The following is a 25,912-nucleotide window of genomic DNA, read 5'->3' as shown; positions in this document are numbered from 1 at the left end:
CATTTGTCTTAGGAAGACCCTTTCTAGCCCCGATGATCAAGAGGACCTCACACTTCAGTCTTAAGATCTTTTGTACAGTTAGTATCTAAATGTTTAAGATTATTTACATGCAAAGGCATTACACATTTTGATTGTTGTAATTCATAAATGTGGCTTTAGGCAAAGTGTACATTGATTGGAAACTGCTTGTATAAAATGATAATCAAAGTAGAGGATTTTTTGGTAGGCTTGTGAAAAGTTGGTAGTGGACATAATTGCCTTTGTGTTCTCTTTTATTTCTTTTTAGTTTTTTTGTTTGTTTTGTTTTTAAGTTTCTTTGGCCTTTTTTTATTTTCCAGAAGTTTCAAAAATAATCATTTTTGCAGATAGATGCCACTTTATTGCTCAATTGCTTTTTTTGGGACTCTATAACAGCAGTTTCAGCAATGCCATGCCACTTCGTAAGGTATAGTTCACCCAAAAATGAAAATTCTGTCATTAATTATTCACCCTCATGTCGTTTCAAACCCATAAGACCTTTGATTATCTTTGCAACACAAATTAAGATATTTTTGATGAAATCCGAGAGGTCTCTGACCCTCCGTAGATAGCAATGATTCTACAACGGTTAAGGTCCAGAAAGATACTATGAACATTGACAAAATAGTCCAAGGACCCTTGCTGCCTATGCAAGGTCAGAAAGCTCTCAGATTTCATCACAAATATCTTAATTTGTGTTCTGAAGATCTTCCGGGTTTGGAACGACATGAGGGTGAGTAATGAATGACAGAATTGAATTTTTGGGTGAACTATCCCTTTAATGTATTTCTTTATCACTATATGTTGGGCTTCCGTCTACACAATCCATGTGGAATTACTGCAGTTGTGTCATCTATGCTTATGAAAGAGAGAATTGTAATGGCTTTTCACAGTTTTGTCACTTTTTGTGGTCTAATTCACTAGAGGAGTTAAGAATCAAACCCATTTTTTAACTATCACTAGTCTTAAAGCGATAGTTCATCTAAAAATGACAGATCTGTCATGTAAAATTGTTTTCTCACCCTTATATTGTTCCAAACCTGCATGACTGACTTTCATCTGCGGAACACAAAAGAAAATATTTTGAGATGTTTGAGATTCTCTCTGTACAGTGGCCATCAGTGGTAACCAAATCTGATTGGTTACTGAGATTCTTTAAACAGAACACACACAAAAAATATTCAGGTTTGCAACAACTTGAGTAACGATTTTTATTTTTGAGTGAACTATCTCTTTAAAAAAGGCTCAAAGGTTAATTTCTTGGATGAGAATTGTACTACATATGTAAGACAACACCATTAATTTAAGTTCAATTTTTGTTTTGTGTAATGTTGTTTGCACTAAACCATCTGATTTTTCTTTCATAATCCTATCATAGTTTTTCCATACTCATACTTGAGTTCAGAACGCCTGATTTGCTGTGTAAAGTGCAAGGTATGAATTAATTGCATCACTTGCCTGCCACTACAAATTTGCTGCTGCGGTTCTGCTTCAAGCACTTTTATTGAGTTGAATGGCGTGAAACACTTTGTTCACGACAGCAAGAACAAGAAACTTTCTGAACTTCGATTTTATGTTGAGATTGATCTTCAAATGTTGAATGCTTTTTGAAAGAAAATGTTTTGTAAATGACTTGTTTCTACATGTATCACCAACTTATTAATGAAACCAAATTTTATGAAACAAAAGCAAAACTTTCACCTTTTCATTTTTGTGGCCATGCCTATAGTTTGTTAATGGATTAATTCGCCCAAAAATGAAAATTCTGTCATTGAAAGAGTAGTTCACTTTCAGAACAAAAATTTACAGATAATGTACTCACCCCCTTGTCATCCAAGATGTTCATGTCTTTCTTTCTTCAGTTGTAAGGAAATTGTTTTTTTAATCAAATATTTCAGGATTTTCTCTCCATATAATGGACTTCTATGGTGCCCCCGAGTTTGAACTTCCAAAATGCAGCTTTAAAGGGCTCTAAACGATCACAGCCGAGGAAAGAATGGTCTTATCTAGCTAAATGATGGGTTTCTAAAATAAATTACAATTTATATACTTTTTAACCTCAAATGCCCGTCTTTTCTAGCTCGTCAAGACAAGTATATAAGTTGTAAATGTTTTTAGAAAATAACCAATCATTTTGCTAGATAAGACCCTTCTTCCTCAGCTGGGATCATTAAGAGCCCATGAAAGCTGCATTTAAACTGCATTTTGGAAGTTCAAAATGCTCAGGGGCACCATAGAAGTCCATTATATGGAGACAAATCCTGAAATGTTTTCCTCAAAAAACACCATTTCTTTATGACTGAAGAAAGAAAGACATGAACATCTTGGATGACAAGGGGTGAGTACATTATCTGTAAATTTTTGTTCTGAAAGTGAACTACTGCTTTAATTACTCACCATTATGCCGTTCCAAAAATGTAAGACCTTTGTTCATCTTCACAACATTTATAAACGCCTATACAACAGTTATCAAGGCAGAATTGCTAGATATAAAGGCAGAATTGCAATTGAAAATTTGTATATCGCAATTCTGACTTTTTTTTCTCGGAATTGTAATATATATATAGGTCCTTCTCAAAAAATTAGCATATTGTGATAAAGTTCATTATTTTCTGTAATGTACTGATAAACATTAGACGTTCATATATTTTAGATTCATTACAACACACCTGAAGTAGTTTTTGGCATACAGCTCATGAAAACCCAAAATTCCTATCTCAAAAAATAATTAGCATATTTCATCAGACCAATAAAAGAAAAGTGTTTTTAAAACAAAAAAAAAAGTAAACCTTCAAATAATTATGTTCAGTTATGCACTCAATACTTGGTCGGGAATCCTTGCAGAAATGACTGCTTCAATGCGGCGTGGCATGGAGGCAATCAGCCTGTGGCACTGCTGAGGTGTTATGGAGGCCCAGGATGCTTCGATAGCGGCCTTAAGCTCATCCAGAGTGTTGGGTCTTGCGTCTCTCAACTTTCTCTTCACAATATCCCACAGATTCTCTATGGGGTTCAGGGCAGGAGAGTTGGCAGGCCAATTGAGCACAGTAATACCATGGTCAGTAAACCATTTACCAGTGGTTTTGGCACTGTGAGCAGGTGCCAGGTCGTGCTGAAAAATGAAATCTTCATCTCCATAAAGCTTTTCAGCAGATGGAAGCATGAAGTGCTCCAAAATCTCCTGATAGCTAGCTGCATTGACCCTGCCCTTGATAAAACACAGTGGACCAACACCAGCAGCTGACATGGCACCCCAGACCATCACTGACTGTGGGTACTTGACACTGGACTTCAGGCATTTTGGCATTTCCCTCTTTCCAGTCTTCCTCCAGACTCTGGCACCTTGATTTCCGAATGACATGCAAAATTTGCTTTAATCCGAAAAAAGTACTTTGGACCACTGAGCAACAGTCCAGTGCTGCTTCTCTGTAGCCCAGGTCAGGCGCTTCTGCCGCTGTTTCTGGTTCAAAAGTGGCTTGACCTGGGGATGTTTCTACTCCAGACTCAGTCCACTGCTTCCGCAGGTCCCCCAAGGTCTGGAATCGGTCCTTCTCCACAATCTTCCTCAGGGTCCGGTCACCTCTTCTCGTTGTGCAGCATTTTCTGCCACACTTTTTCCTTCCCACAGACTTCCCACTGAGGTGCCTTGATACAGCACTCTGGGAACAGCCTATTCGTTCAGAAATTTCTTTCTGTGTCTTACCCTCTTGCTTGAGGGTGTCAATGATGGCCTTCTGGTCGGCAGTCTTACCCATGATCGCGGTTTTGAGTAATGAACCGGGCTTGGAGTTTTCAAAAGCCTCAGGAATCTTTTGCAGGTGTTTAGAGTTAATTAGTTGATTCAGATGATTAGGTTAATGGCTCGTTTAGAGAACCTTTTCATGATATGCTAATTTTTTGAGATAGGAATTTTGGGTTTTCGTGAGCTGTATGCCAAAATCATCAATATTAAAACAATAAAAGGCTTGAACTACTTCAGTTATGTGTAATGAATCTAAAATATATGAAAGTCTAATGTTTATCAGTACATTACAGAAAATAATGAACTTTATCACAATATGCTAATTTTTTGAGAAGGACCAGTATACTCGCGAGTTAAGTCCAGTTCTGAGGAGAAAAGGGAAACTGACATATTCACAATTTCACAATTCTGACTTCATTTCTCACAATTGTGACTTATATCTCAGAATTCTGACTTTATAATTCTCAATTGCGAGTTTATATCTTGCAATTCTGTCTGTGTAACTCGCAATTGTGAGATTATATGTAACAATTCTGAGAAGAAAAAAGTCAAAATTGTGAAAAGCTGCAATAACACAGACTGGTCCTAAGAGACAGCAATGTAACGGACATCGTTAAAATAGTCCATGTGACATCCGTGGTTCAACCGTAACTTTTTGAAGCTACAAAAGTCATTTTGTGCGCAAAGAAAACAAAAATAACGACTTTATACCACGACACGGAGTGGTACTCTCAATAATACCAGCGGACTGTCCCGGTAGAGAAGAAATTGTTGAACAAAGTGGCCTTTGTGCCCAAAAAGTGTTTTTGTAGCTTCATAAAATTAAGGTTGAACCACTGATGTTACATTAGTGACTATTTTAACGACGTCCTTACTACGTTTCTGTGCCTTGAACTTCATAACGTTAGTCATGTTGCTGTCTATTCAGGGTCAGGGACAGAAAGCTCTCGAATTTCATTTAAAATATCTTAAATTTGTGTTCCAAAGATGAGGTCTTACGGGTTTGAAACGACATTAGGGTGAGTAATTAATGACAGAATTTAAATTTTTGGCTGATTTAAGGATGATTTTCTGTGAAAATCTCACTGTACAGTGCAATAAACCTACAGTATCTCTTTCTATGAACTCACTGTACTGTGTGCAACAGTGTTGGAAGATTTCCAATCACACTGCGAGCTGGTGACTGACAAACCCATGGGCTGATGTGGCATCATGAGCGTGAGGTAGGGTTACTGTTCAAGATAAGCATGAGGGGAGGAGTAACAGAGTTAACGCTCTGAGATTAACTTCCGTGTGTGTGTGTGTGTGTGTGTGTGTGTGTGTGTGTGTGTGTGTGTGTAAAGCCAGTTTCATCACTGCAGGTTTGTCGGGGCCTCGCTTAGGTTAAACCAATCAGCAGTCAGTGTCCTGGTGAGATGTGATGCAGGGCGAGCTGATTGGTCTGCTCAAACTCTGGTGAGGCGAGAGCCTATAATGACATTGCCTCAGGAGAACCTGAACATCTCGCCACTCTCAGGTCTCAAGCACACAAATAACATAAAAATCGAACAGCTTTTTTTTAGCACTTAACTATTTTGTAGCCTGTGCTAGAAGAAAATCATGATACATGAAATTCAGCTACATGATTCGTTTGAATCAGTGATTCATTTAGTGCCTTTTTTTGGTTCTTAGACTTAGGAAAAAAAAAATCTTTTAGAAACACACAGGACAAAATAGTAACTCTCTTAATGACAATATGTGACCCAAAACCATTCATAAGGGTACATTTTTTAAAATTGAGATTTATACATCATCCGAAAGCCGAATGAATAAGCTTTCTATTGATATATGGTTTGTTAGGATATGACAATACTTGGCCAAGATACAACTCGAAATCTGAGGGTGCAAAAAAAATACTGAGAAAATCGCCTTTAAAGGTGTCCAAATGAAGTTCTTAGCAATGCATATTACTAAAAAATTAAAAGTTCTGATATATTTATGGTAGGTAATTTACAAAATATTTTAAGGAACATGATCTTTTCTTAATATCCTTATGATTTTTGGCATAAAAGAAAAAAAAAATAATTTTGACCCATACTATGTATTTTTGGCTATTGCTGCAAATATACCCATCCTACTTACGACTGGTTTTGTGGTCCAGGGTCACATTTTCATATTTTTGTGTATGAGAATGAATGTGTATATATAGGCAGTTTTAAACTTTGAACATTTTCTTGATATTTGTTTTGTATTTTCTCATTTCAAGTGAGAACATGAGCGAATATGATCAGTCACAAGTCAAAGAAATTCTAGTTTCTTTTTATTATAAAAAATATACAAAACTTTGCAGTTTATTATTTATTGAATATTTTGTGCCTTTGGGGAAAAAAAATAGCAAGCTTCTATTGAATGTCTTCAGAATGAAACATACACGTCTAAACCACAAAGCCACTCTTTTCCATGACATGAAAACCAAAACCGACTGAATAAAAGCCATTTCAAGCCTTCTGAAACACGCAATGCTTTGTGTATTATCACATAAACCCATTATTATTAGAGGTGTTCAAACACAAAGAAATAGCTAAGTGAACAAAGAACTGAAACATCATGTGGATCGTAGCACCTTTTGAAATATTTGTGCCGTCATGCCAGAGCACAACCCTTTTTAGTTACATAAGTCTTTTGATTCATTCCTGCGTCATAGAAAAAACCAATGTACATTCTGACATGGAAAACATTGCTGACGGCTACATTTGGCAATTTCATAGTCCTAGTCGTTCTGTAATAGTCTACATGTGTACCAACTACTGAATCATAGTACTATAAACTCCTCTCTGTATTGGTACTGTCCTATCTCTATGTCGTATCCCTTTATAAGTGCAATGAAGAGTAACTTTCTGTCTAATGTTGCTGTTTCCAGTTTGGCAAGTAGTTGGCAAAGATATGATCCTTGTTGCTATTACCAACAAATAATGTAAAGTTTTAAAAAATGTACTCAGCTTTCAGCCATTCAGTCAGTTCTGTATGTGACCTGAACTCCAGTGATTTTAGGAATAAGTTAAATTACAGTATGTGGCCTGCTGTATCTATGTACTGTATTGCTCTCCATAGCAAGTTAAGCTTAACAAAGCAGATCCGGAAACGGCGAGGATTTAGAGATACTGGCTCTAGGCTTGTGAACACAGCTGGACTTGATTCTGGTTTTTAATTTCAACTGTTTTCAACTCATGTTTAACAGATCAAGGGAACCATAAACAGTCATATGTCTGTATTCCTTTTGCTGGTCTTTGAAATAATCTAAATTACTAATCACTTGTGCCTTAGACTTGAGATCCTCTTTCTTTATGGGCCTTTTTGCATCTTCATCAGGTGACGTCTCAAGATGCCTGCTTGGTACATGTTCCTGGAGCTTCTTGCAAGTTCACTTTTGATCTATAGGCAAAAGAGAAAAAAGCAATTATACTGGTGTTTGCAGATTTTAATTTGTAAGAATATGTCCTTAGATAACTATTGTAATGTTTATACATGTTATAAATTAGAAATTTAGAAATTATATTTATTTTAGATCAAATAAACTACCAGTCAAAAGTTTTATGAAGTTTGATAAAAGTTTGATTTTTAATGTTTTTTTTAAAGAAGTCTCTTCTGCTCACCAAGCCTGCATTTATGTGATTCAAAGTAGAGCAAAAACAGTACAATTTTGAAATATTTTTACTATTTAAAATAACTGTTTTCTATTTGAATATATTTTAAAATGTCATTTATTCCTCTGAATTTTTTGCATCATTACTCCAGTCACATGATCCTTCAGAAATCCTTCTAATATTAGGATTTGCTGCTCAAAAAACATTTATTATTATTATTAGTAGTAGTAGTAGTATGTTGAAAACAGCTGAGTCGAATTTTTCAGATTTCTCTGATAAATAGGAAGTTCAGAAGAACATTTATCTGAAATAGAAATCTTTTGTAACATTATAAATGTCTTTATCATCACTTTTTGATTCATTTGTATGATCGTTTCCACCACTGAATAAAAAATAATAAAAAGGTTATTTCGACTTATCTTACAATTCTGACTTTTTTCTCAAAATTTTGAGATATAAACACACAATTGTGAATTATAAAGTCAGAATTGTGAGATATAAATTCGCAGTTCTGAGAAATAGTCTCAATTGCATGATATAAACTCGCAATTGTGAGTTAAGACAGAATTATATCAGTCTTTTTTCTCCTCAGATTTTATAACTCACAATTGCGAGAGAAAAAGCCAGAATTGCGAGATACAAAGTCGTAATTTTGAGAAAAAGACTTTATATCTTGCAATTCTGACTTTATATCTAGCAAATCTGACTTTATAACTCATAATTATCATATACACATATACTCATATAAACATATAACTTATAATTTATGTCAAATTTCTGAGAAAAAAGTCAGAATTGTGTTTCTATGATGCAATTCTGAGAAAAAGAGTTAAAATTGCAAGATGTAAACTCGCAATTGCAAGAAAAAAAGTCAGAATTGTGAGATAAAAAGTCGCAATTACCTTTTTATTTTGTATTCAGTGGCAGAAACGGGCTTTCATAATTTGAAGCATCTTTGCTAAATAAAATTAATTTCTATAATTTCTTTCTCCCCAAACAAACAAAATAAAAAAACTGACTCTAGGCTTTTGAATGGTATTAGTGTATAATGTTACAAAAGCTTTTCATTTCAGATAAATGCTGATCTTTGGATCTTTCTATTTATCAAAGAATGCTGAAAAATGTACTCAACTGTTTTAAATATTGATAATAATAATAATAATATTAAAATGTTTCCTGAACAGCAAATCTGCATATTAGAATATGGATATAAGGATCATGTGAAACGGAAGACATCAGCTTTGAAATCACAGGAATAAATTACATTTTTAAATATATTCAAATAGAAATAACTTATTTTAAATAGTACAAATATAACATTTTTGCTGTACTCAAATAAATGCAAGCTGGGTGAGCAGAGGAGTCTTCTTTAAAAAAAACATTTAAAATCTTACTGTTCAAAAACTTTTGACTTGTAGTGTATATTATTAGAATGTTGTATTCATAATACCTGTTGTGAGCCATGTGACTTTTGACCAGGTGTCCAGCAGCGAGTGCAGACATAAGTGACAGCTCTCCAGCAAGCACGGTAGCACACACCACCTTGGCAAGCTGTCGGGCATTTTCACCCGGACACTCCTGATTGGCACCCAGCACGCCTAACATCTGACAGGAAGACAAAGAGAGAACAAAATTGCATGAGACCGGCTATATGTAGATCCACAATGAAACCCAAACATACTTCTGTCATTCATATGTGTACAAAATTGATCCTGTATCAAGTACCTTTAAACAGGCTTGCTGGGGAGGAAGGTTGGTGCCTCCGCCCACAGTGCCCAGCTCAATAGAGGGCATAGTACAGCTGATATAAAGATCCTCCCCAGTGGGGCCTGAGGCTTCCATTAGTGTGATACAATTAGAGCTGCCCACTGTTTGCGCTGGGTCCTGTCAAGGACAAAATCGTTTAGTTGAATTTACTTGTAAAACAACTGTACCTACCATCTGTACCACCACTATATACCGTAATAACATCTAATAATCCTTATCAAAATGATACTGTAAATAATAACTTTTATTACCTGTCCACAAGCAATATAGATAGCAGCTACGATGTTGGCCGCGTGAGCGTTGTAACCTCCGATGCTTCCAGCCATAGCAGATCCAACCAAGTTCTTGCTGATGTTGACGTCTACCAGAGCCTCAGTTGACGTCTTTAAAATCTGCATGAAAACAGAGTTGCGTCAGACTTCAGACTTATTTCAAATGCAGGATGCAGCTTCTGCAGGACATTTTGTAGAATATGAGGAGGTTTTGTACCTCTTTGACAAATTTGGCTGGGATTGTGGTCTCACACACTACTGACTTGCCCCTGCCCTCAATCCAGTTGATGGCGGCAGGTTTTTTGTCAGTGCAGTAGTTTCCACTAACAGCCAAAACTTGGAGCTCTGGAAATTCCTCCTTCAGCCTGGCGAGAGCTTGTTCTGTACCCTGGTGACCAAAGACAAAAAAAAATACATGAGCTTTTTTTTAAAAAACTGAGTCATAGAAGTTTAATTTAAAGGGATAGTTCACAAATAAATTCAATATGTGTCATCATTTACGCACCTTCATGTTCCAAACCTGTATAAGTTTCTTTCTTCTGTTGAACATGATGATATTTTTGAAGAATGTTGGCAACCAAATAGTTTACAGTAGCCATTGACTTCCATAGTATGGAAAAAATATTAGGGAAGTCAACGGCTCCCATCAACTGTTTGGTTATCCATATTTTTCAAAATATCTTCTTTTGTGCTCTTCTGTTCAGCAGAAGAAAGAAATTCATACAACTTTGGAACAACATGAGCGTGAGTAAATGATCACACAATATTCATTTTTAAGTAAACTATCCTTTTAAGATCATTTTAATATACACAGTCACTATGTTTCAAAACATTTTGTAAAATTCAGTATTTGCGTACCTTTGAGATCATGTTCATCCCCATTGCATCTCCAGTTTTGGACTGGAAACGAATGTACAGATTGCGACTTGCCAGGCCAATCAGAAGCTTCTCCAATCGTGCAAACCTACACACACAAATACAAATATAGTTACATAATCAAAATCTTTTAAAAAATGCACTACCAACTAGGGCTGCCCCCTAAATAGTTGACGAGAAGAGGCTTAGTCCACCGAAATTTTATTAGCCGCGTATTCGAAAAAAAGTTATGCAATCTGTGATGTACAGATCGTTAACAGCTGGTCTATGTGGTAATACAAATTTAAGTAGCAACTTTACATGGTCGCTTAATGTAATAGTAATATTAAGAAAAATGTGCACTATTCAAGTGTCTGTGCGAAGTGCGGAAGCTGAATAGTAGCACGCTCACTGCATGACAGATGGAGGCACCGGTGCGGTCACTTGCTCTTAAAATACTCTTATTTTTGGTCATACAGGAACAAAAACAACGAAACGTTGCGTTTTTGTAAAATAATGAAAGCAAACAGGATGTGTTTTCTGCTGTCTCGGCCTCTGTAAATTTGAGTGTTAAACTTCGAAACTCTGTGTACTCTTGCCTTTCAGACATGAAAAAATATATCTACAGAGAGTAAAATGTCTACTTTCAAATGAACTAATTTAAACAGAAAACTAATATTCTCAGATTATGAAAATTCATTTGAAACGTGCATACAGGTGCATCCATGACTGCGGAGATGACGAGTTAGTGTCACCGACTTCATCTCTTAAACCGTAAACAAAGAAAGCACTGGTTTATCAATATATTATTAAAACATTAATAAAGCCCTTTCTGTTTTTCCCTGATACATTCATATTTATTCTATTTGCCAGTGTGCTTTTTTTGCGTGCGCTTGAGTGCTTATTAGGCAATCAAAGGCGTATTACTATGATTTATATGGTTTATTAATAAACAAGCGACTAATAGTCGACTAATGTTTAAAATGAACAACTATTAGTCGACCAGAAAAATCTTTATTCGAGGGGAGCCCTACTACCAACACACTAAATCAGTTTCCTGAAAAAGCCCAGTACCTGCTGGTCTGGTCAAAAGCCTCCTTGATGTTCTTGAAGCCTTCAGCGCTTTCCAGCCAGGCCTTGACTTCAGCTGCCTGACAGGCAGAAGGCAGACGCACCACCGGCCCTCTGGTCATTCCATCTGCAAGAACACGACTACTGGCACCGCCTGCCAACTGTGGAAAAGCCATTCATGACAGAGCATTAGATTAACGTGCTTTACTAGTACATTAAACATTATGCAACTTTACATCAATCCAGATGGGCGTGAAATGTGTTTCCTTTGAAAACTAATAGGAATGGGATAAACAAACTTGTATAGGAAAAAAAACCCCACAAAGAATTTGCTTACTGCGATAGCTCTGCAGCCTCTATTTGTGCTGGCGACTAGACAGCCCTCAGTTGTTGCCATGGGAACTTGAAACTGCTTTCCATCCAATAACAGAGGACCAGCAACCCCCACAGGAACTGGCATGTAACCGATGACGTTCTCACAACATGTTCCCATCACCTGGAACAAAAAAACATGGAATTTAATGCTGAACTTTGAAGGCTGCCAAGTTTCTATTAAGTTTTGGCTTCCTGGTACGAGTCAAAAGTGCCCACCTCCAAAGTATGGTTCAATGTATGGTAACAAACTGGTTATGATCTACACAACCAGTCAAAAGTTTTTGAAGTAGTAAGATTTTGTCTCTTCTGCTCACCAAGCCTGCATTTTATTTATCCAAAGTACAGCAAAGACAATGCATTTTAAAAAAATAATTGTATTATTTAAAATAACTGTTTTCTATTTGAATATATTTTAAAATGTAATTTATTAATGTGATTTCAAAGCTGAATTTTTAGCATCATTACTCCAGTCTTCAGTGTCGCATGATCCTTCAGAAATCATTCTAATATTCAGATTTGCTGCTCAAAAAACATTTATTATTATTATGATGTTAAAAACAGCTGAGTAGTTTTTTTTTTAGGTTTATTTGATGAATAGAAAGTTCAGAAGAACAGCATTTATCTGAAATAGAAATCTTATTAACATTATAAATGTCTTTATCATATTTTTTTATCAATTTAAAGCATCCTTGCTTATTAAAAGTATGAGTTTTTATAATTTCTTTCCAAAAAAAAAAAAAATTATACTGACTCCAAGCTTTTGAATGGTATAGTGTATAATGTTACAAAAGCTTTCTATTTCAGATAAATGCTGATCTTTGGATCTTTCTATTCATCAAAGAATCCAGAAAAAAGGTACTCAGCTGTTTGAAATATTGATAATAATAAATAATGTTTATTACACAGCAAAAAATTACAGAGTAAAGATGTTGAAAATTACATTTTAAAATATAAACAGCAAAAAATATTTACTGCATTTTTGATCAAATAAATGTAGCCTTGGTGAGCATAAAAGGCTTCTTTCAAACACATTTTTAATACATTTTGAATATGTAAAATTAAATAATTCAGTAACGTATAATGTGATGACTGGATGTCTTACCTTAGAGTAGTCGTAGTTTTTATAAGGCAGGCAGGTGAGAGCTGTGGTCTCTGGGAATTTGGGGCTGAGTATTTTTCTACGAATCACCACCCCTCTTTCTGGGGTCTCCATCATGGCTTCCAATTTGTAAGCTGGGATGTGCTTTGAGTTCACCAACATGATCACCTCCTCATCGCTGAGGTAGCGAGCACCCATCTGCACGGTCAAAAGAGGTAACACGTAAATACTCACACATACACACTGTGATTATTCTTGGATTTAGGTAACAGAAGTCTACTCTTGGAGGTACAAAGTTTCACTACATGCTTCTGATCTTGTCTAACGTCATGAACTAATTGGATAAGAGTGTAAAGAGTAAAAGAGAAGATCCCATTAGAGATTACAAGGGTCAACCCAGAGGTAAAAAATAACTACAGGTTTCAGTCCCACAGTGAACCCAGAGTTAATCTTGCAAGAAAGAGAACAGTATCAACGCTCGTACATCTGGGTTTTTCAGAATGGACAGACAGTCTTCCACAGGTCGGGGTTCAGCTGGTACACTAATCACAGGCTCCGTCACATCAACAATTTCCTGAGCTTCATCCTCTCCCAAAACAAAAGTGCTTTTATGCTCAGGCTCTTTCGGGGCAGGCAGGGGCCGAATCACTAAATCTGAAGAAGAGAAACTACAGTTAGATTCCATTACAGAGTGTTGGGTTTGTAGAAAAGTAAGTTAGAGGTAAGAAGAGAATACCTCTTTCCTCTTTGGTAACAACTGGAGGGGGAGTTGGGGTTTTCTCAGGCTTGCTGGAAATGGGAACCTCCTTCCTGCAGCACTGATCAGGAGACCATTTCTGAGAGAGCATGGAGCTTGGAGTGGGGACTTTCAAGGACAGGGTGGACTCCATCTCCACCTGCTCGAAGAAAATGTACTTCACAGCCAGGAACAAGGCGAGACCCAGTGTGATCACCTGCTCAATGTCCATGCTGATCATCCTAAATGCACAATAAAATATAATCACATAATATTTTAATTTCAAATATTGTTTATTACTAACAATGCACAATAAATCAGTATCACATTGGTTGTCAAACAATATTACATAGACAGCAACGGAAATACTACATCTAAGGCCCAGAAAGGTAGTAAGAACGTTGCTAAAATAGTCCATTTGAAATCAGTTCAACTGTCATTTTATGAAGCTACAAAAATACTTTTTTGTGTGCAAAGAAAACAAAGTTAATGACTTTATTCAACAGTTGTATCTCTTTAGTGTTCCTTTGCACGCAAATAGTATTCTCGTAGCTTCATAAAATTGCGGTTGCACCACTGATGTCACATGGACTATTTTAACATGTCCTTACTACCTTTCTGAACCTTGAACGTGTCAGTTGCGTTGCTGTCTATCCAGGGTGAGAAAGCTCTTGGATTTCATCAAAAATATCTTAATTTGTGTTCTGAAGATAAAAAAAAAGGTCTTACAGGTTTGAAACAACATTAGGGTGGGTAATTAATGACAGAATTTTAATTTTTGGCTGAACTCTTTTAAAATGCCAAAATATTGGTGTTAATTAAACATTTAAAATCTCTGAAGTGTGCCTACCTGGACAGGTAAAAGTGCCAAAGGGGCATTTCTGGGTCAATTCTCTTGGGCATATTGTCACTCAGGCCCACTCCAACTTGAGGAAGATCAAGAGTTCCATTGCTTGATGCGGGATCTGCAATCCACCGGCTATGAGCGTGAACCATGACCAGGCCAAGAGACTGCAAATATTGATCCAGACCATTAGAGACAAACCCATCAACATCATAAATCTCAGCATTAGTGTTTTTGGTTTATGGCGTACCATGATCATTTTGACTCTTTGTGTGACAGGGTTAGGCTTGTTGTCTTCTTCCTCCTCCAGAACTCTAGCAAAGTGACTCAGCTGCCAGATGGGTCGTCCCTCCCTGCTTTCTCTAGACAACTATGTGAAAATGTCACATAGTTAGAATACATTCTAGTCTACCTATACGTGACCTTGAACCACAAAACCAGTCAAAAGGGTAAATTTTTTAAAATTGAGATTTATACATCATCTGAAATATTTGGCAGAGATACAACTATTTAGAAATCTGACAATCTGAGGGTGCAAAAAAAAATCAAAGCATTGGGAAAATCGCCTTTAAATTTGTCTTAGCAATGCATATTACTAATTAAATTAAGTTTTGATATATTTACGGTATGAAATATACAAAATATCTTCATGGAAAATGATTTTTACTTAATATCCTAATGATTTTTGCCATCGTACAATCATTTTGACTCGTACAATGTATTTTTGGCTATTACTACAATTATATCCATGCTACTTAAAACTGGTTTTGTGTTACATATGTGTACTGCCCTGAAATATGCATACATACCTCCAGCACAAGAGAGACACAGGCCGGGAAGAAGGTCATGAACACAAAGTAGTTAGCCAGGACAGACATGCAACCAAAGCAGCACATGATCTCAAGCTGTCGCACACCTGGAGGAAAACAATGAAAAGACAACAATAAAGTTGACTGCTGCTGAGTTAAACAAATCTGTTTAATGTTAGTGCTCATGCGGAAGGGTGAAGTTTACCTGACATTGTCCCAACACCAATCACCAGGCACTCCACAAGGGCATCAAGAGTAAAAGTGGGTCCTAAAACAGCCATTCCTTTGGCAATATTCTCTCTCACCTCATCCTGCAGGACAGTCAAAAAAGCCATTTACAAAACCTGAGATTGGCATGATTAGTCATATCCCTGTTGGAAAAACCCAGCATATGCTGGTCAGGTATGTTTTGAAGCATGGCAGCTGATTTGAGCTGGTTTAAGCTAGTCCTGAGCAGGAACCTGCTTAGGACCAGCATATGACCATCTTAAACCAGCTCCCATGCTTCAAAACATACCTGACCAGCATATGCTGTTTTTTTCAAAAGGGATTTATTTAGACTTCAGTTTAATGTAGGAGAAAAGGTAAGTACCTGTGAGTTTGAACTTAAAGCAAACTTGGCCAGAGCACATGCTTTGGAGAGGTCAATCAACAGCAGAAAGAATGGCAAGGCCTCACTAGGACAATTAATAGAAATATAAACATTTAACAAGATGTGTTTACAAATTATTTTATAAAAAACAAAGCAATGCTTCTAAGATTTCTAGGGAGAGTTATATAAGACATACTTGAGGCCTGTCAGCTCCTTGTCCAGGAAGTGAATCACAACTGTGCTGAACACAAAGCTGGAGAATATTGTGAAAAGTCCTGCAATGCCTGAAAAAGAAATATTAATGTCAACATTAACACTTGTAATTTGTGTTACCTCACAAACTCTTTTTTTAAACGGATTTTAAAATAACAACTTACCCAATATGTATTTGGATCCTAACTGTCGAAGATTTTGGAATTGAAAGTAAATATAGACGATTGCTATGCATCTTGTGATTGTCAGGATAATGATATCGCTGCTTAAGATTTGCTGGAAACAAATCAGAGAGAAAAAATGACATAACTATATGTTAACTCCCATCATGGTGTAATGGATTTTTTTCACAGTAACGCGTTGTACCTCCTCCAATTTGGGGCAATCAAAGTTCCAGCCACAAATCTGGTTATTTCCAGTGAACATATTCATGGACATCATGCAGATGGTGAGAGTCACAGTTGCCACAATGACTTCCCAAGGATGGGAGGCCACAAACAGGCCGTGGATTCGGAAAAGTCTCGTCAGCATTTTGAAGGCGTGTTACAGGTGCTTACTGTAGATGACAAAAAACAATTGAGAGAAAAGAAACTTGTTAAACAGGATTACAATGGCAGAATTATGAATTACAAATGTTATTCTGACACTTATAACACTGCAGTTTCATAAGTATGAAGTCATGCACAAAAAAACATAATAAACTGATGGGGAATAACTTATATTTGTGACCCTGGACCACAAAACCAGTCATAAGGGTACTTTTTTTTTTTTTTTTTTTTACATTTTTGATGTATAAATGTGACCCTGGACCACAAAACCAGTCTTAAGTCGCTGGGGTATATTTGTAGCAATAGCCAAAAATACATTGTATGGGTCAAAATTATAGATTTTTCTTTTATGTCAAAAATCATTAGGAAATTAAGTAAAGATCATGTTCCATGAAGATTTTTTGTAAAATTCCTACTGTAAACCTATCAAAATGTAATTTTTGATTAGTAATATGCATTGTTAAGAACTTAATTTGGAGAACTTTAAAGGTGATTTTCTCAGTATTTAGATTTTTTTGGACCCTTAGATTCCAGATTTTCAAATAGATGTATCTCGGCCAAATATTGTCCTATCCTAACAAACCATACATCAATAGAAAGCTTATTTATTGAGCTTTCATATGATGTATATATCTCAGTTTTGTAAAATTTAACCTTATGACTGGTTTTGTGGTCCAGGGTCACAAATAAGCTTTCCATTGATAGGACAATATTTGGCTGAGATACAGCTATTTGAAAATCTGGAATCTGAGGGTGCAAAAAAATCACCTTTGAAGTAGTCTAAATAAGTTCCTAGCAATGCATATCACTAATGAAAAATTTTGATTTGATATAGTTAAAGTTTTGATATATTTATGGTAGGAAATTCACAAAATATCTTCATGGAACATAATCTTTACTTAATATTCTAATGATTTTTGGCATAAAAGAAAAATCGATCATTTTGACCTATACAATGTAATTTTGGCTATTGCTACAAATATACTCGTGCTACTTAAGATAGTTTTTTTTGGTCCACAGTCACAATTTAGTTAAAAAATGTAGTTAAATAAAATGTAGTTTTTTGGAGAAATCTACTTTATTCCCGAATTTCCACTCTACTACAATAACATCAGATTGCTAAACAAAATACAAAATCTAATTTGATAGATTTCAGTGACATTTGTTTCTGTATTTGTTGACTGCGAAGACCAGTGATCAATTATGACTGATCTAACTTGTAAAATTATTAATTAGATATTAAAATAGAAATATAATTTCTTTGTAACAAAAAAATAAATAAATTATCTTATTACAGATAAAAGCTGAGTCACCTAAGTACCTCATCATTAGATTTTAAAATATTCCCTTTATTTTTGCTTTAAATGTCTACAATAAAATCACTAAAATGAAAAGAGAAAAAGAAAAATATTTTGTTCTGCACTTTGCATTAGCTTATACAATGATTCTAACTCAATGTTCTAGTTTTAGAGCCTACACCACCAACAATGATGATAAAACATGAGTCACTGATGCAATCAGGCCGAAACTAACTGAAAGAAATTCACATTCAATCACTGGCAACACTGAGCAGGCTTCTCTAAAATAAAAGCTATGGTTGTAGGTCTGATGCAGGTAGGCTACTTACCAGTAAGGGTCAATGAGGGTTAAAGAATTAGTACAGAGCGCTGTAAAATCCTCCACGTACGCGGCTGATTTAATAAAAGCCTGTAGATGTTTTCGCTGTTATAAATTAACATTTAGGGGTGGTTTTCATGATTAGAACGGCCGGGACAAAAAATAGACGACATTAATCCATACCCCGACGTCTGAGGACTCCAGTCGCCAAAACCGGCATCCTCATCTACAGCTTATGAAGCGATGGCATGGCTCTGCGTCAGTCGAGCGGGGAGCCAATCAAATCCTCGAACCATACCGATACGCGCGAAAGCCACGCCCACTTTCCTGAAAATGGTGTTGAGGGCGTGTCCTGACGGAGGACGCGTGATCTGGCCATCGTTTGAATTTGTGAGGTGTGTGAACCTTGGCCCAGCCTTGACCGCAAAAAATACCTGACCTTGTATTAGATACAGTAGATACAATAGGAAATTGAAATATTATATTTTCTTATCATCTTGCATAACCTCTTTTTATCAATAACAATAAGCTGAGCTCATGTAGGTTTTGTTTCATGAAACATTTCAGAATTACTAAAAAAATCTTAAATACTCTGCTCGTTTTTGTGTATTTCAAGCATTTTGTACATTTCAAACTACGTTTCAGACCTCTGTACTCCTTAACTGTCACCGTCCCCTCTGTGGGATGCCTAAATTTACTTCACCATTTTATAAATAAATCCTAATCTAATCATGACAAACTATATATTGTTGGAAAGGTCTAAGACTCCTAAATAGATATTTAAAAAAAAAAAATGTGTTACAAATTATGTTGGAAAAGTAATAGATTAATTTATGACAAGAGTGCCCCTCAAAAATGTACTTCATAACAGGAGTTCTGACCTGTGTCACAAACAGACTTCCTCGCTGCCTTTTTTCCTATAACGCTTTAGAAATCATAAGAAATGATATTTCAGTTGAAAACTTAATATCTCAAAATTCATCCTTTGAAAACCATTTTAAATTCTGACATTGCATTTATATGGAAATTGTACATCAAAATTATATTACAAAATGTTTTCGTTCATGAATGAGAAAAATGTAAGTTTGAATACTGCATTTCCACGTCTATGTTCAATAACAGGAGTGACAGTTAAGGGTTAAACTGACTTGTATAAATATGATCAGCAAGTATGTGTGTGATGTAGGAGTGTTGCAGGCGCTCTTGTATTTACACAAATTGCTGGAGAAACACGTACTGACGTGATAAATTATTCTCAGAACTAGTTAGCCTAGTTAGACTCCGTAGCATCATACAAAAGAAATCATTTGTTTACTGGTGTTATTGCACTGATGTATAATAGAGATTATATATTATTATTATTATTATATTATTATATAGATCAGTGTGTTATTAAAGAAATACCCTGTTTGGCATTCATGACTAATGATTAACACGAGAATAAAGCATTACAGATTAGTACGTAAACTTTTTTTTAAAATACAATTCATTTTTAATGAGGAAAACAAGTTTACTTTTAAAAGGAATCGAAGTTAATTAAAGGAATTGCTGAGTTATGATAATATCCTATTTATTATTTATATATTTATTAATTAATTAATTAGTTAATTAAAATATAAAATAGCCCCTCTAGATCAGATCTTGCATTTTGACCAATCAGGTTTGATTGGTCAAATCCAATTTGCCGCCAAGCAAAAACAGAAGTCATAACATACCTTCATAGCAACGGAACAGTTGCTGAATTTTGCCAGTGTAAGGACACTTTTATTTAGCGTCTTGTGTATTTAGTGTCTTTTGTCGTTTAGTTTAATGCAAACAAATATGGATTTAGACGAGGAGGAGACCATCGCGACCGACGACGACAGTGGTGAAGCTGACCACAGCTTTTACCTCAGCAGGTCAACTAACGTTAATTGTCTAATACGTTTCCTTGTCTTTATTCTGATCCGATAAATGTAGTAAAAATGACAGATTTACTATGGTAACGACTGTATTATGTATTATTGTAGGCTAATGCTGACGGAACATCAGTTCTCAAGCCCCAGTGTCTTGTCTCGTCGTGTGCTAAGTGAAGGTATGATAATATAATGTTAACTGTAACGTTAATCAAACTAAACTCGTTCGCAGTAATTTCTTGAGTAATACAATTTTTGCTTTTGGCCCACTAAAGTTTTTTAACTAGATTTAACATTTTCTGGAGGAAAACTGTTCGTGGTGCTTGACTCTGCAGAACGTGGAACTTAATATTAACCCTTGTGCGTCAAAAAAAAAAAGTTACACATAGGTGCAAAATGGACAAAAATGTCAATGTCCAAAACTGTCATAAAAATGATTAATTTATATTTTTTCCACTTTCACTGATGTTGATTTTTTAACCAGCATCTGTTCTATCCATAGGTACCAAACATTCATTAATTTTCAGAATTGTAACCCTTTAAATGCTGGTTTGTTTGCATAATGCCACAGGTGTTTTTTATGAAAAAATTTAAAATAGTAGTAATTTCCATACTAAATGCTAAGCAGATTTTTTTTCTTTGCTTATTAGATTCTTGGGTGTCAGTGAAGAACAACAACATTAATTTTGAGGCATTTATATTTTTATGTAGTGTTTCCAAATTTGAAAAAATGGCACAATCTAGTAAAAAATGGTATAAATGTCAAATGTGAAGCCTTGCCGATAGAATGAATGCCTATTAGCAAATATATTGCATCATTTTATAGTCAAATGGCCCTGGGTTAAAAAAAATTGCAGTTTTAATGGGTTTCAATGTGGACATTTTTGTCTTTAAAGTCCTGAGTGTGAGTATTTTTTGTACGGAGGGTAAAATTGATTTTTTTGAAGGAAATATTAAAAAATATTAAATAAAATAAATAAATCAATAAACACCTGAGCCAAAACTTATGCATTTGGCATTAACACAGGCACACTTATAACAAAAAACAAAACTGAAATGGACAAAAATGTTCATAAGTCACACAAGGGTTAATTAAGTGAATCTTTAGAATCGGTTCAAGGCTGGGTTGAATCGGTCTTAGTGAGCACCACTTGACTAATTGTGACCCTGGCCTACAAAACCAGTCGTAGCACGGGTATATTTGTAGCAATAGCCAACAATACATTCTATGGGCCAAATGTGTTGATTTTTATTTCATGGTATAAATCATTAGGATATTAATAGAAGATCAAGTTCCATAATGATATTTTTGTTAAATGTAAATATATCAAAACTTAATTTTTGATTAGTAATATGCATTGCTAACTTAATTTGGAAAACTTTAAAGGCAATTTTGCACTCTCAGATTCCAGATTTTCAAGTAGTTGTATCTCTGCCAGATATTGTCATACATCAATGGACTGGTTTTGTGTTCCAGAATCACAATTGTGCTACCATTCACTGTACAGTTACAGCAGTAGCTGAAGTAGTCTCTTTGTTTGACAGAGATTTCCCCTCAGATTGACCTGCAGTATCGCATTGGACAGAGCAGAAAGACATCTACAGCAAAACAGGTAGATCACATTAGACAAGGTCCTGATCAAATCTAAACTTAAGCATTTCTTCATATTATGTGTTAAAATCTCTTTTACTTTATTACAAGATAACCCATGGCGCTATGGTTCCACCAACAAATCTTGCAAGGTTTGTACACCTTTTTTAGACTTGGAAAAATACGTATTTAACTTTAAAATTCAAAGAAGAATAATTTGCTTTGATCTGTGTTTATCAGTGTTAAGGCTCGTAATATTGAAGAAGAAAGCTCTTCACAAAAGCAACACAGTGAAGGTAATCCAGTTGATGTATGCTGTCTGGAAAAGTAAACATTCTAACTTTAAGCAAGTTCTATAATATTTACGAAAGCCTTTAGTGCCTGGTCTAGAAAAATGGCCCATTCTACAGAATTGGTGCAAACTGCTGTACCTCAACCAAAAAACACAAAACATTTAAGTATTACAATTTTAGATGTTTACTAAGATCCTTCTATTATCTATTGAAACTCAAAATAATATTTCAAAATTACAGTAAGCTTAATATATATAATCATCATTTATTGGGTACTTGCAATTTGGAGGTGGCTGTGTCTGCAATTAAGCACACTTTTTTTGGGAGTTTTTCCTTAACAGCTAACCATGTGCTGATTAGCATCTTTGGGCTAGGTTCAAATTAAGTGTATAAAATTGTCACTACCGAAACACATAATCCTTTATTTGGGGGGAAATAAAATTTTAGTACATTTTAGAACATTTTTTTTGTATTTTAGTATGTTTTAGTACTGTTGAGCTTATTTACACTGTACTGTACAGTATGTTTTAGTAGTGTTTTAGCATGCAAGTTAAAATTCTGCAATGTGATGTGGTCACTACCAAAACATGGGCTCTTTTGTCAAAAAATAAAGTATACCTAATTATCAACTAAGATGTTATAATTTTTTGGTTCATTGTATATTCAAACGAATGAATCCTTGACACTGAAATCAGTATGATTAACTTTTTGCAAAGAAAAAAATGTTTTTTTAAAATACTACAAATCTCTTAAATTACACTTGAAATATTGTTAAAAATGTAATTGTTATTGATTTACCTCTGAAAATATATATGTACAACGTAGTTGTAAGGAAAATCTTAATAGGTCAATATAATCCTTCTAATGAAAATATTATTGTGTTTTGGTAGTGACAAATTTGTGGAGAGGACAAATATTCCAAAACTTTCTGAAAATACAATATGAAAATTAACTGCAATTACTAGAAATGTGCACCTTGGATATTATACAACTTGCATACATACAATTGTTTTGGAAAAAGACATTTTTTAAAGATCTTTCCAACTCTGACTTTGAACCAATTCTTTGGAATGGCCCATGTAAGTCTTCAAGACATTTACAATGTGAGCTACACCCCTAATGTAAAAATGCAGTTCAGACTTCATCTAATTCGTATGTAACTTCTGCCCCCTAGTGTTGAGACCCATTCACACACATGGAACCATCTCATTAGATGCTTCTCACCAGCAGCCTCGGCCTACCTTGAGACGTTCATTGAGAATAAATGGCAAAACAGTTGGAAAAACACCCGATCCATTAGCCGCAAAAAAGAGCTCTCAACTGCTGAATACTCAACACAGGTCAATCAGAAATATGAAATGACATATTAGTAACTTACACTTCAGATTGTTGATTGATAAAACATACAGTAGGGTCTAAAACCATATTGAATATTTGAGATTCAAAATCTTTTTTTAACATGAAATTAAATAAAGATTCAACATTCTGAAGAGTCAAAGATGCTCTTTGGAACTTACTTCAACATATTATCTAATCCAACTCATCCTTCTATCTGTTAAAGGAAGAGTTCACTCAAAAATTAAAATTCTGTCATTAATTACTAACCTTCACATCGTTCTCAACCCGTAAGACCTTTGTTCATCTTCGGAACACAAATTAAGATATTTTTGTTGAAATCTGAGAGCTTTCTGACCCTGCATAGACAGCAACACAACCGTGTTCAAGGCCCAGAAAGGTACTGTAGTAAGGACATTGTTAAAATAGTCCATGTGACATCAGTGATTTAACCACAATTATATAAAGATTTGAGAAGACTTTTTGTGTGCAAAGAAAAAAGATAACGATTTTAATCCACAATTTCTTGTCTTCAATGGCACGTTCCACCATGCATTCACAAGAGCACCACAACCTTACTTAACCTCATGTTGTTCCAAACCTGCAAGACCTACTTTCATCTTCTGAACACAAATTAAGATAATTTTGTTGACATCAAAAAGCTTTCTGACCCTGCACAGAGGATATACAGCCATACAGCGCCATTGCTCTCGAATTTCATCAAAAATATCTTAATTTGTGCTCCGAAGATAAACAAAGGTCTTGCAGGTTTGAAACAACATGAAGTTGAGTAATTATTGACAGAATTTTCATTTTTGGATGAACTATCCCTTTAATATAATTACATTATATAATTAGTGATTTTTTTGATTCAGGTATTAAAAAAATGCTAAATAGAAGCATTTTCCAAGGCATCATCTCAGATGGATTCCACTGTATGTTACTGATTTAATTCAGCTCCTTCTGTACAGTGTAAATAAGCTCAAAATTACTGATGATACTTGCTAAAAATGTTTTGCTGTTTACATACAGGTCACTGCCTTCTAAAAACAAGAAGTATCCAGACACGAAAGAGTACAAAAAGGCATTCAATACACCTTTGCCTATTGATGATAAACTAACATTACTCCCTAAGCCTTACGTTAATCCAGGCAAGTGCTCAAATCTGACCACACAAATTAAGCTCAGTGCAGTGCAGACAGGCATCATTACAGCATGCATTCTTGTTGAGTTTGTACTGAATGATGAATCTATGCTAGAAATTAAACTTTCTTGACAAAAGCATACTTTTTGAGATAGATTCTTTTTGCTAGGTTTCAGTGGCGATGGCGTAATAGACCGAAAGTCAGGGAAAGTCCTAACACTCAAGTCCATCCACAGACAGAATCATTTCGGAGAGACAAAGCTGCTTTTAACTGTGATGAAAGGAGATATTCAGGATGTCAAAGACTTGATCACAGTGGGTGCTTCAGTTAATACACCGGATTATGCAGGTATGACATGTTGAAATATATAATTAAATTAATTGTTCATTACCACAATTGCATTTTATTAAGACACTGCATATTTCACTGTTTTATTAAAATCATCATATGGGATTTATGTGGCACCGTGGTTATAGGACTAATGGTCGAAGTTAGCACACATGTCCACCTGATGGCATTGTGGACCAACACTTCTTATTTTCAGGTTGGACTCCACTCCATGAGGCAGTGCAAAGAAACAAGTATGACGTGACGGAAATTTTACTCAAAGCTGGAGCCGAGGTCAACTGCAGAGGAGCTAATGGAATTACACCTTTACATGATGCCATTGTTTGTCAGTATTACAAGGTGTGTAAGCTGCATACAATGGTACTCAGATGTACCTTTAATGAACAGTTGTTATTAAAGATGTGCATATAAAATACACTAGGGATGCACCGGTTGACCGGCCATAAATCGAAACCGGCCGGTTTTTGCATCTAAGGCGCGATCGGCAACCGGCCGGTTTTCGTTTTTATCCCGGCCGGTTTTTTTCCGGAAGTGTGTACGCGGGCCGCGGCATTCGATCCATTCAGAAACATATCACTTGTGTGTCGGTTTTTCGAAATCTGTGAGCAGGACGTGAAGATTGCAATCTGCAATGTCTGCAAAGGACAGCCGCTTTTCTGTGCTCGCTGAAGTTGCGCAAGCGTACCTGTCCTCGCCCTGCACAAGCGCAGACAGCGAACGTTTGTTCAGCTCAGCTTCTCACGTGACAGATGAAAAAAGAAACAGACTCACTTGTGACAAAGCTGAGATGCTTATTTTTGTAAAAAGCATTACTTTACTTTTGAAAAGCCAAAAATAAAAGTCTGTTCTGTTAAGAATGATTATTATTATTTTACATTAAAATGCCTGTTGGCTTGCTGTTTTACTTTACTAAAAGCATGTTTTACTTATTAAACTGTATTTACTTTCATATTTTTTATTTATTATTTAATTTCAGATGTCAGATGCTATTGATTCAATAACCAAAGCCAGATTGGCCTGGTAAATACTAAATAAACATGTTGTTTATGTTGTTTACTTGCATAACTTCTTGTTTTTGAAAAAATCGGAAATCGGTATCGGAATCGGCCAGCTTGCTTTTAAAA

The 25,912-nt window shown here is 35.4% G+C and overlaps 2 protein-coding genes across 2 annotated transcripts in view; one reads left to right on the top strand and one right to left on the bottom strand.

Moving 5' to 3' along the window:
• Positions 1 to 4,963, top strand: part of cert1a (ceramide transporter 1a) — a 36,121-nt gene extending 31,158 nt beyond the window's left edge. Inside the window, exon 17 of the mRNA XM_073839995.1 lies at positions 4,908 to 4,963. Within this exon, the coding sequence (XP_073696096.1) occupies positions 4,908 to 4,963 (56 nt within the window). The remainder of the gene's footprint in view (positions 1 to 4,907) is intronic.
• Positions 4,964 to 6,042: 1,079 nt separating this feature from the next.
• Positions 6,043 to 18,396, bottom strand: hmgcra (3-hydroxy-3-methylglutaryl-CoA reductase a). Its single transcript, XM_073841198.1, has 20 exons — positions 18,192 to 18,396; positions 16,383 to 16,572; positions 16,181 to 16,292; positions 16,000 to 16,087; positions 15,804 to 15,888; positions 15,417 to 15,522; positions 15,212 to 15,318; positions 14,653 to 14,772; positions 14,409 to 14,569; positions 13,559 to 13,800; positions 13,307 to 13,476; positions 12,826 to 13,020; positions 11,686 to 11,844; positions 11,352 to 11,509; positions 10,281 to 10,386; positions 9,640 to 9,810; positions 9,402 to 9,542; positions 9,109 to 9,267; positions 8,834 to 8,988; positions 6,043 to 7,171 (listed from the first exon to the last, which is right to left on the bottom strand). The coding sequence occupies exons 2-20, from the start codon at positions 16,545 to 16,547 to the stop codon at positions 7,117 to 7,119; spliced, it is 2,655 nt and encodes an 884-aa protein (XP_073697299.1). The 5' UTR covers positions 16,548 to 16,572; positions 18,192 to 18,396; the 3' UTR covers positions 6,043 to 7,116.
• Between the last annotated feature and the right edge of the window lie 7,516 nt (positions 18,397 to 25,912).

Source organism: Garra rufa, chromosome 5 (assembly GCF_049309525.1).
Source record: "Garra rufa chromosome 5, GarRuf1.0, whole genome shotgun sequence".
Classification (NCBI taxonomy): domain Eukaryota; kingdom Metazoa; phylum Chordata; class Actinopteri; order Cypriniformes; family Cyprinidae; genus Garra; species Garra rufa.
This window is presented reverse-complemented; position numbering and strand designations above follow the sequence as displayed.